The sequence below is a fragment of the Gossypium arboreum genome, chromosome 8, assembly GCF_025698485.1.
Source record: "Gossypium arboreum isolate Shixiya-1 chromosome 8, ASM2569848v2, whole genome shotgun sequence".
Classification (NCBI taxonomy): Eukaryota; Viridiplantae; Streptophyta; class Magnoliopsida; order Malvales; family Malvaceae; genus Gossypium; species Gossypium arboreum.
Window position 1 is genome coordinate 3,224,777 of NC_069077.1, and position 12,391 is coordinate 3,237,167.

Below are 12,391 nucleotides of genomic sequence, written 5' to 3' on the forward strand. Positions count from 1 at the left end.
CACTGGCTCATTATCTGTAGAATTTTCTGGGCTAAATATAATATTTGGTACCTGAACTTAACACTTTTTCCTAGTTTGGTACTTAAATTTCTTTGGGCCCAATTTGGTACTTGAACTTGGCATTTTTTCCTAATTTGGTACCTAAGCTTCTTTCTATGTTCAATTTGGTACTTAAATTTATCAAATGTTATCCAAATTATGCAAAACACTAATGGTTTTTTTTTTGTTATGCTACAAAAATATTGTAAGTATTAGAGGAATTCATGTTAAAATAAAAGGTATTGAGCTATGCTTAACTAATTAATATTAAATAAAAAATATTTTAAAACCTCAAATTAAAAGAAATTCATTATTTTCAATTAATAAACCAATTGATTAAATAAATAAAACTAAAAGTAATTGAACATATAAAATATAAAAAATATATCATATCATCATGGGATGTCGGTCATACTTGATTATTTTGCTACCTCATAAAAAAATAACATTGTTAGTATATTGGAGTAATTTGTAAAACGTTTGACAAGTACCAAATCAAACAAAAAAATATCAGGTACCGATTTAGAAAAAAGAGTCAAGTTCAGTTACCAAATTAGTCCCCAAAAAGTTTAAGTACTAACTTAAGAAAAAGTGTCAAGTTTAGATACTAAATTTGGAAAATGTGTCAAGTTCAGGTACTAAATTAGATCAAAAAAATTTAGGTACTAAATTAGAAAAAATTATCAAGTTCAAATACTATATGTTATATTAAGCAAATTTTCTACTTAATATTCTCCATTTACAAAGCCCGTTGTTCGAGACAAATAATTTAAAGAATTTTTTTATAATTTTTATAATATATTTAGAATTTTAAATAATTTATATATTTATATTTTTTAAGATTTTTAATCTTTTAAATTACAGTGAAGAATAAGTTTTAAAATATCAAAATCATATTTTAATTATAATTCCAAAACCCAATTAATTATTTACCTTTTGAGTTAATGTTTCATACCATTCTCTTAAAAGAAAGTTAATAAATAAGTTACTAAAATATAACAAATTGATAATATTAGTGACTATTATGTAATTTTTGAAAATTAGATAACTAAAACGTAATTATAAACAAAATCTAGAAACCATTAGTGTAATTTACGCTTGATATTTAAGAAGGAGTCGGTTTCTATACTTACAGAAGTGCAGGAAAAGACTTTAAAACCCTCAGTTTTACTTTTAAATAAAATCTTTTAAAAATAAACTATTTTTAATTAAAGAGATTTAATCTCTCGGGTTACTGTAAAATATACTTATTTTTTATGAGTTCATTCCTTTTGTTAAAAAAAATCTTGTAAACCCCTTTATATTTATTTATTAAGGAAATTTTAAATAATCATATTATTTATTTATTTATTTATTTTGTTTTTGTTTATTCATTTATCTATTTTTAATTACAAAATAATGAAAATTTAATTACATAATAAATTGTTATAATATTAAATATATTTGACTTTTTATAAAAATATATATTTAAGATAAATTAAAATTAAATATTTTAAATTTATGTTTAATTTAATTTAATTATATATTAAGGTGTTTCCCCTCTTTTCTTATTCTCTTACCCACTTATTTTCTTTCTTGTATTCCGACTTTTTTTTTTAAGTTCTATTTTAAGGCCTCTCTTTTTGTTTTTGTTAATATTTGTTGCTTTGTTTATTGGTTGCTGGTTGGGCACAAGTGGTAAAAATATTATGAAAACTCTTGTATTAAGAGTTGAATTACATTTTGTTTCTTTTGTAAATTAATTTTTATCGTTAGATCAAATCTTTCTATTAAAAATTTTATCTATTTTTACATTAAAAATTAGTCTTTACATGTCGTACTACATATTATTGTTTAGTTATTCTATCAGCTATATCATTTGTAATAATATAAATAAATAAAATTTTTAACAGAAAATATCAATTCGCATTTAACACTTAATATTAGAAGTATTTTTATTGGGTTCAGGCGTATGAAGATATTAGTGGCTGAACAGAACCTTAAGCAATGCGGTGGTCAGTGATGATGAACAGTAGCGGGTATGTTGAAGGTGATTGTTGAATAATGAAGAGTTTGGTGAGTTAAGTTTAGGTTGAGTTTGGATGGGCGGTGCATTTACCTGCTGTTAGTATAAAAACAGTGGTGACGGTGAGATTAGATACTATAGCAATACTGTATCTTGATACAAAAAGTAAGCTAAACGCACTGCACCGCACCGTACCGCACCACACCACTGCCCCAAACCCACCCTTAGAATGAGTGGTGGTAATGAATATGGTTGAAAAGATGGTTGGAAGTATAGGTGTTCAAATGGCTAATTTTTCGGTTAATTGAATCAAATTAATATTAATTGAATTAATCGAATTTTTTAATCTTTTAATCGTTTATCGAACTGAAATTTTTTCAAAAACATTAATCTAACCGAAATTTATATAATTTTATTTTTTATTAAAACAAGAATAAAACATATAAAAATAAATAAATTGATAATATTTATATGACTGAATTATTTGAATTAACCAAATTAAAACTACATATAATTTGTATTATTAATTATTAAGTTCAGTTAAATACATGATTTCAAACCGAGTTAACCGATAACTAAACTTTCAAAAAATCATTAATCTACCACCGAATGAATTAGATTGTTAACCGACGATTAACCGAATTAGATTGGTTCGATCAATTAATTCAGTTTTAACCGAAATTTGAACACCCCTAATTGGAAGAGACGATGGTTCAACAGAAGTAGCAACGGCCAAGACCCAAACGAATCTTCAATGGATGTATTATATGTACACACACATATATATCGGGATTTTAGACAAAATACTGAATAACATATTAGAGCTTGCAAAGTCTGATTTCTACAAGTTTTCTGCATTGTGTAATTCAGAAAGTATACAAAGGGGGTTTTGTATAGAATATAACTTTGGACTCACCTATCTATCTCCCTCTTTGCTAATTTGGAACAGCCGACTTTGCTTAAAGAATTCCTTTTCTTTTAAAAAAAAAATAATGCGCAATATATATATATATATATAGCACAAAACGTATAATGTCACGTAATTATAGAATATACTGCCAAGCTTACCGCGAAACCTAATAATGCCCCCGCTATGACTTCAACCTCTGTGTGTCCGATCGATTCTTTCAGTCGAACTTGACGATAATTGGCATCACCTTCTAAACCTTCATAATCATTTGCTGCAAACTCAAACGATGCTGCTGCCTCTTTAGTTTGCCTTGTTTCTTTCTCAGAAGCAATTAATACCGGAACATTCGCATTTTTTGAAGTTGAAGAACTTGAGTTCTTGGATAATATAGGGCCAAGCCTCTCTGAACTTTTTTCTCGAGAATCAATCAAGTTATCTCGATCCTCATAGACAACTGAATTAACCTCTACCTTGGGTAACATTGTATTTAGTGCTCTTGCATGATTGCCTACTTCTCTTCGCACCCCCTACAAAACCGACATCTATGACTACTTCAGATTCTACCAAACTGTCCTGCTAATATTTTTACTAACAGATAACCAAGTTATATTGTATACACGTAGACCAAAGAAGATAACACAGCTTTAACTAGCCATGTCCATGTATATCACCAGGGATATGATGGTATTTTAAACAAATCAAAGACACCCACTTCTGGAAACATTGATCAAGTATATGTTGAGAAGATGTATAAATACAGATGATGAATAAAACAAGACCTTATGAGGTTTCTACTCACTAAGTTCATATGCATTCTATTCTTTTTCTCCTCCTACAACTCTTAAACTAATATAAAGCAGAATCTGTCAATCAAACAGGAAGTAAAAATACAGAATAGTGAAACAAAAGCTGCATAGAGGACCTATCAGTGCACGTTGAATATATATACATATATATAATTGAAAATTATGTATGTCTATTTGTGTGCTTATGTTGAACATATATACACTATATGTACAAAATATATTACAAATATACAAGTGGCAAGGATCTTGCATTACTACAATAGTACAGTTGGACTAAAGCAAAAGCAACTAGCCACAAATGCATCCCCATACTGGAAACAATGTCAAGGATTTTAGCAACCTGAGTTTCAAATGCATAACGTAGTTATCACAAGTGCCTCTCAACCAAAATGATCAGTGGTTAAGATGATAGTTTAGGAGCAAAAGGGGTTAGGCAGGAGGACCCTTTGTCTCCATACTTGTTCATCATAGGGATGAATGTGCTTTCAGGCTTATAAATACTGTTGATGCAAGTGGAGTGTCCGTGTAACACCCAAAATGTAAAAAATTGTAGCTCACCATACTCTGTTTCGCAGATAACTTGCTAATGTTCACAAAGGGATTGTTCGAATCAGTTCTTGCTATTAGTAATATTTTGAATATTTTTATAAAATATCAAAACTGCAAATGAACAACTCTAAGAGTGAGTTATTTAGTGTTAGAATATGTCAGAATGAGTTATAGAAGATTGTGAAGCAAACTGATCTGGAAATGGGAACCCTTCCTATTAGGTACCTTAGTGTACCATTGGTAACAAGAAATTTGACACATAGGGATTGCACTCCTCTTATTGAGAAAATTACTCAAAGAATTCGAAGTTGGACAGCTAAATGCCCTTCCTTTGATGAAAGGTTACAACTTATTCAACGGTAATTTTTAGTTTGCAACACTTTAGGTGTAGAAATCTGAAAGATCGTTAGTTATGCAACTCATTCCTCTAGAAAGGTATTGATGGCTCAACTAAAGGTGCTAGAGTGAGTTGGAAAGGGGTTTGCCACCAAAAATCTGAAGGAGGCCTTGGCATTAAAGATCTTGCGACTTAAAATAGAGCCATTTGATGAGCAATCTGTGGATGGTATTAGTGAAGGCTGACTCACTCATTATGGGTTGCATGGGTTAATCAATATGCCTTAGAAGGGTTGCAATGTTATGCAAGCTCAGTGACTCCAATGGCACAAATGGGCGTGGAAAAAACTGGTCAGCTTAGAAGTTGGATTCCACAACTAGGGGTGCAACAAGGGGATCTTAGGCAATGGGATTGGGATGGACCAAATTTCGAAGCAAGCGAATTTTAAGAACCGTGCAGACACAAACAGGAAAAGGTTCCCTGGCATAAACTAATATGGTGCAATTTTTGTATACCATGCCATTCCTTTATCTCTTGGTTAGCATTTCAGGCTAGACTTCCCATAAAAAGCAGGAAGATTTCCTAGGGTCAGTCATCAAACTCCCCCATAGTGCAGCTTATATGGAGTAGAGCTGGAGGCCAGAATTCATATTTTTTTTGTTAATGTTCTTATTCGAGGCTGCTTTTGGACAACATATTGCAGGCCTGCAATATGAATTTTGTACAAAAGACACGGCAGGATGCTATTACTTGGATTTTTGGAAAATCAGAGGAAAACCTATTCAAGCTTCATTCGACTTACATGGAATGCTTATGTTTATGCGCTTTGTCGAGAAAGGAACAGAAGACTTCATAGAAGTACACCAAGGCAAGTTCAGGACTTATTCACACTAATCGAAGGAGTGGTAAGGAATAGATTGTATTATTGCAAAGTTATTGTGAATGTTCCAAGTCAAGAATTACTGAGTAGAGAATGGGGATTAATTTAACTAATGGTTGACGCTTTTGTTTCTGTCTATAGAGAATAGTGCGGAAATGTAGGAAAACTTTGCTTCATATATATAAAGAAAGAAGATTATATTGCTATTGCCAAGAATCCACATGATACAAGACCAAACCATCACTAAAAACAACATCATTGAAAGGGATAAGATGAAAGTCCAGTGCGGCAGAACTGAAACTTTGCAAAGCAAAACAGGTGACCCAGATAGCATTCATACAAACAAGGAAAAAACCACAATAGAGCATTTGCATACCTGAGCATCATACATGATAAGGCCTGCGTAGACCAGCGTCACCCCGAAAATTGAATCAGAGAAACCCCTGAAATATACATAAATATAGGTATAAAGAGTTTGAAAAGAATTCCAATTCTAGAGGCATAAAACTAAATATAAGGAAAGTTTGAATCGTTAGACAAGAGCAAATACCTTTCAAGAGCCAGACTAGTTGCAGCAGCCACAACAGACTGTCCGTAAATAAGATAAGATAAGATAAAGATGAGGGCAGAATCTTGAAATGGTCACAAAAACAAAGTGACTGAAGAAATGAAGTGTTACCAAAGAGAAAGAAAGGCAAAAGGGGCATTACAGAGGAATGGGTAGAAGGGAAGCCTCCAGCTTGAAAAGCAGTTTTGAAATCAAAATCTTTTCCATAAAGAAGAACAGAAGTGAATGGCTTTGAGAGCTGCCCAATTGCTGCCGATGCAGCAGCTGCCACCAGCACCTTGTTATGGGCGAGTTGAACAATATCATCAACCCCAATATTGTCTACAAGGCAACTGAATTTTGATGGTTTTGGTGAAAATTGGTGTTTAGGTTTGGGTTTGCGACGATGAGAGAAGGTTAACAAGGGTTTGGTAATCGGAATCGATGTACCACAGTGCAATACCATTTTTTATGTTCCTTGTCGCTCTGTTAGTGTTATCTTAATCTCTTTCTTCGCCCCTGTTCTGTTGTACGCTTTCTCACTGTCTGTAACTGTGGCACAAAAATGAAATGTAGATTAATAATAAAAATTTTACCAAATATTTTCTTTCAAACAAAATTCAGTCTTTGAAAATCAAAGGGCCTTCGGTGCACTTAGAATTTAAGACCAAAATGCATTCTCACTGAAATGGTATTAAATTTAGAGGTGAGCGTTTGATTGGGTTGAATCAAATCGAGCGAAAAAAGTTCAACTTAGTCGAATTAACGAGTACTATTTTACCAATCATACTCAATTTAAAAATTTTCCGAACCAAGTCGAATATATTTCTTCGAGTTACATGGTAAAAAATCAAAAGCTACTGTTAGAAAACTAAAGTGAAAACATAGACATAACTCAAACATTATACTTTGTCATTTGTTCATTGAAGAAAAAAATTGTTGGTTTCTATGCCAAATAACTATAAGTTAACTTTGGCCGCTTTAATGCAGCTAGCAATTGTTCCTAAATAATTGAAAATTCGTAAGCCTATACATACAGTGCACAAAATGGATCAAATCTTTGAAAATCAGAGAAAAATATACTAATAATAATAGCAGCAGTAAAGTACTGTAGAAATCTAGACCATTTGAACAGCTAAAGCAAGCAAATGACACAACCTTTAAGAGAAATAAAGAACAGATAGCAAACTCAAAAGAAATAAACACAGAGTTGAAAAACATCAAGAAACAACTTCCATTTGTGAAGAAGCTGAGAAATGGCTTCTAATTTGGAACAGAGAACAGAAGCCGAAATGGAGGACACAGTTGACTCTGGTCAAGCAAGAATCAAAAGTTAAAACAAAGAGAAGGAACATGCCCACATGAGAAATAATAGACACAGGAGATTCATGTCTCCACTACAACAAAAGAAATTATATTATGAATTTTATTAAAAGCACTTTTATGTGAAATTTAAGGAAATTTGCCTGACATATATATGAACCCAACAATTACAACTAAAGCAACCAAAACCTTCCACTTATTACCAGCAAATGCAACGGACCATTAACACATCCTACGCATATTACCAGCAAATGCAACGGACCACTAGTTAAAACTTAAAACATGTAATTCAAAGCACAAAATAAGCTATATCTCACAAAACCCATAGATAAGATCAACTAAAACAAACAATTAAATGAAAAAAAAAACATGTCCTTAAATATAGCATGTTTGAAGTTATCAGCTATGGAAGTCAAATACCCATTTCGAATAAGCAAAGATTAAAAAGAACCCAAAGTGTACATAAAAGAAAAAAAGGGTAACATTTAAACATTAAGCTAAAATTAGTTGCTTAACTTGATACGGTTTATCAGAAAAGGTGGACAGAGGAAGTTTGGCAATTGTACGTAAAATAGATACGCTTTGGTACTATAATTTATAAATAAAAAAACAATACAATTATGACTCGTAATCAATTGAAAGAAACGAAATAAAAAATTAAGCAAGAAGGAAAGATACCTTGCTAGGAGTGACAGTTACCGTAGCAGCAGAAAATGGAATAGAAGAGTATCGGGGAAGACGAGCGGCTGAAATTGGGACAGGGATTTTGAAATTATGAATTTTAATTTTTTACTTAATTATAATTTTAAAAATAAATAATGAATTTTCAGAAATTTTAAAGAAATTTTTATAATTATTGTTAAAAATTTGTGAAAGTATCAAATTAAATACTTTGACTATAATTATTCCTTAAGGCTATAACAAATTTTAATTATGGGTGATCATATCTTTACAAGTGTATAACATTAGTAGCAAAAAAAAAAAAAAACCAATGGGAGTGATTATTTTATAATTTACCCAAAATAAAAATTATACCTTAAACTTAGAATATCATTTTGCTTATTCTACTTTTCAGGTATTCTTTGGTGTAAAAATTCAACACAATTCAAATTTAAAAAACAATATCCTTATTAAAGTTGATTTTAAAAATTAAATAATTTGATTTGATGAATTTAAAATTTAAATTTTTTAATTGAATTGAATTTTATTTAACCTTAATTAAATTAAAGATGTGTTTAGATCACAGTCAGAGATGTTTCAATCACACTAGTGACAAAATTTTAACCAAAGCAATGGGGTTTTAGTAAATCAGGTAGAAGCATTCTAGCAATGTTTGTATTATATCCAGAATACATGTCATTTATATATAGGAAAGAAAAAGGAGTAAATTGGCTATCGTACATTAAACAAGTAAAATAAAAATTTTGCCATTTATTTTGATGTTTTACATATGTTATACACGGATAAGTGGATTGCAAAGATGGTTAGAAAGCACCACAAAATTTACGGAGAATCAACTACTAGAAAGTGAATTTAATAAAGAAAATTAATTATGAAATTTTAGTTATTAATGAGTCAATAATTAGAAAGAAATCATAAAAATAACATAAAAATAAGGGAAAAAAAGTAATAAATACAAAGAAATATGATAGAAATAAAGTCAATCACTTTATAAATTATAAAATCAAATCAAATATTTAAATTAATTTATATTCAATTCAAATAATTTTATATCGATTCAATTTTCGTCTAATACTTTTTAGGTTTTGGCTGAACTATCGATTTTTAGTTCAAACAATCTGTCCAATTTCAACAACCACAATTTTTGTTGATTTAGAAAATAAGACGAATTTTAAAACTTTTGTTACAAATATTATATAATAATAAATATTACACGAAATTTTATATAATGATATTGATCATGATTATAAAATAAAAGAGAAAAAAATTGTTTATTTCAAGTTTTGACTCTTTTTTTTTTGTATTTAACATTTTATAATACATAATTTTATATATAAATAATTGATTTTACGAATATTTAGACACATTTTATATTCATATCGTATTTATATTATCATTTTCGTGTATACTAATATACATCAAGCTCTGATTCAATGAAAAAATCAAACTCGTATGAAATTTAACAAAAACACCATCTAGCATTCATACAAGATAAACTTATGTTCAGCAGCATTAATGTAGTATCAAAACAGGCAACAATGTTCATAGAATCATGCAAGGAACCTCACCTATACAAGTTCTATGTAAGCCATTGGTGCATTGTCTCCTCGCCTAGGCAAGGTTCGAATAATTCTTGTATATCCACCATTTCTCTCACCGTACCTCTCCGGTACCTCAGCAAAGAGCGCGTGAACGATCTGTTTCTCATAAATGAAGCCAAGAGCTTGCCTTCGTTTGTGAAGCGAACCATCTTTCGCCAACGTGATCATTTTGTCTACATACTTCCTCACAGCGCTTGCCCTAGCCCGAGTGGTTTTGATCCGACCGTATTTAAGGAGCTGAGTCGTGAGGCCTCGCAGGAGTGCACGCCGCTGGTCAGGTGGTCTGTTGAGCTTAGGCACTCGTCTGCCATGCCGCATTGCATAGAATCGGCCACCGTTATCAATTATGGTGAAATTTTGCTCAAAGCTGGTGAGGCCTGCCAATGTTAAGTGTGATTAGTAACATAACAAACAAAGATATAGATACTAAAACCATCTATTAGAACTTTCCTATGCGATGAATATTCAAGTATAGATGTAAAGATATGAGCTTCCAAAACCCTCAAAGGCAAAGCTCTTAAAATATTCAAGTATCGAATCGAGAATTTATGTCAATGAAAGACTTAAACTCTACCTATGGTTCAGTCAACTAGTTCTCCTAATATCAAAATCTCAAAAATCTAGTGGTAAAACTTAAAGCAATATATAAGCCAAATTTGGTAAAATACCTCTCCCGTCCCTATCAATTTCGAAATTGAGCAAATTAGTCATTCTTAAAAAAATTGGAGTAACTTAATTTCTGTCAATTTCAAAAGTGAGCAACCAAGGACAATTAATCACAACTTAATGTGTTCTGTCAATTGTACATAATTTTGATCAGTGTAATAACAAATTTAACCTTCATTGTTTACATTTTTGTTATTTTGGCCTTAATTCTAAAAAATTTTCAGCCTCAACATGGACACAAATGTTGGACGATAAATTTGTTAAATTAGAACCAAATTAACAGAATGTGTAAACTTTAAGATCTAAATTTGTTATTACACCAATCAAAATAATGTACAATTGATGGAAAATATTAACCTTGTGATTAATTGTCCTTAATTGTTCGCTCGAAATTATCTCAGATTAAATTGCTCTGATTTTTTTGGAGAGGGACCAATTTGCTCAATTACGAAATTGAGAGGGATTGGATAGTTCTTTTAACCGCCATATTTCAGTAATTCATGGTAAATTCATTATTGATTCATAGTCCTAAAACTACAAGAAACCAGAACTAGAACATTAAAGCAAAATACAAGGGAAAACACCCCTCAAATCCTTAAACTAGAAATAACATAAAAATCACATGCAAATTCAGCAAAGTAATCTCATAAAATCCTAAATTCTGTTCTGCATCAAGAAATGGAATAAAAAACAAACGGATAAACCAGTTATCTTCAACCAAATCATTTAGTTTTTAGAAGATTAAGAGATTAACACAACATTTTTCAGCATATTCTTTCAATTATTCAGTAAGCAAAATTACCAGAGAAACCGAGGGAATGGAGAGGGTTAACGGGGTAGAGAGCAGTGAAAGAGCGAACTAGCTGAGGCGATTTGACAGGCGGAGGAGCACGGCGGCGACATGGTAACTTAATGGAAGAAGCTGTGGAAGTTAGCCGCGGCAGAGCAGATTTCAAGGACGCCATACTCCACCTACTACTTCCACAATCGGTGGCAATTGCCATCGACATTGCCATTTTGAGTCTGGGTTTTCTTGGTTGGCCTTGGGAATCGATGAAAACTGAGAATGGATAAGGAATTTGTTGTAGAAAAAAGACCGGATGGATAATTGAAGAACAATGAAAACCGAGTGAAATAAATTGGGGGGCTTTTATCTTAAAGAGATTGAAAATGTTAAGGCTGGGCTTGGAGTTCCTAAATACTCCATTTCATTCCCTTGGGCTCAAATCAGCAAAAGCAAATCCAAAATATGTCCAACATAATTTGCACTTTTTCCTCAGCAAAATGATTTTTTTAACATAATGTTTAGAATTACCCGTAAGTTCTCTCAACTCATAAATAAAAAAATAGTACGCTTCAACATACTTGAACCTAGATCTTTCTACATTGATAACAATATTCATATCAATCGAACTAAAACCCAATCTTTCAAATTCATTTAATAAAAATAATTTTATTTAATTAATTGTAAAATATATATGCTATACAAAAATAAAAACAAAATATTAATATATATTTTAATTTTTATCATACATTTTTAAAAATTTACCATTACAAATAGAATATATACAAATATATATCCATGAAATTATAGCATAAAATCAAATTAGTATAATGCATGCACAAAATTGAAAATAATTTGGCTGATGATAAAGGAAAATGGAAGACAATTTTAACATTTGAGATGGCTTTATTTTGGGATAAATGCCCCATCAACCATTTATTTTTGAGAATCAAGATGAATATCGATATTTATATTTTCAAATGATTAAAATTATTTAAATTAAGCTAATAATTTCTTGGCCTAGTAGTAATGATATTATCATTTAGGTATGAAAGTTTAAGCTCAATTCGACCCTATTTTAACTAATGAAAATATAAAATTAATTTCATAATTAATATAAAATAAAATAATATTAGTAAAATTTGATTTTGATTAAATTTAAAGTTAAATGGAATTAGATTTTTAAAATTAGAGAAATTGTCTCAACGTTGTTTTTCTATTGTAGAACTTAAACCAAAATTTTATTTAAAGAATATCGAATTT

The 12,391-nt window shown here is 30.6% G+C and overlaps 2 protein-coding genes across 3 annotated transcripts; both read right to left on the reverse strand.

The window, feature by feature from the left end:
• Window positions 1–2,836: 2,836 nt before the first annotated feature.
• On the reverse strand, window positions 2,837–8,186 carry LOC108484594 (uncharacterized). Of its 2 annotated transcripts, none has more exons than XM_017788439.2 (5): window positions 8,075–8,186; window positions 6,237–6,625; window positions 6,077–6,114; window positions 5,903–5,969; window positions 2,837–3,481 (listed from the first exon to the last, which is right to left on the reverse strand). In XM_017788439.2, exons 2-5 carry the CDS (start codon window positions 6,537–6,539, stop codon window positions 3,080–3,082), a joined length of 810 nt encoding a protein of 269 aa, XP_017643928.1. In that variant the 5' UTR covers window positions 6,540–6,625; window positions 8,075–8,186; the 3' UTR covers window positions 2,837–3,079. The 2 variants fall into 2 exon arrangements, with proteins under 2 accessions (XP_017643928.1, XP_017643930.1); XM_017788441.2 differs by lacking the exon at window positions 8,075–8,186 and adding an exon at window positions 7,913–8,015.
• Window positions 8,187–9,535: 1,349 nt separating this feature from the next.
• LOC108484423 (50S ribosomal protein L17, chloroplastic) lies at window positions 9,536–11,505 on the reverse strand. The gene is made up of 2 exons (XM_017788198.2): window positions 11,147–11,505; window positions 9,536–10,055 (listed from the first exon to the last, which is right to left on the reverse strand). The coding sequence occupies exons 1-2, from the start codon at window positions 11,358–11,360 to the stop codon at window positions 9,646–9,648; spliced, it is 624 nt and encodes a 207-aa protein (XP_017643687.1). The 5' UTR covers window positions 11,361–11,505; the 3' UTR covers window positions 9,536–9,645.
• Between the last annotated feature and the right edge of the window lie 886 nt (window positions 11,506–12,391).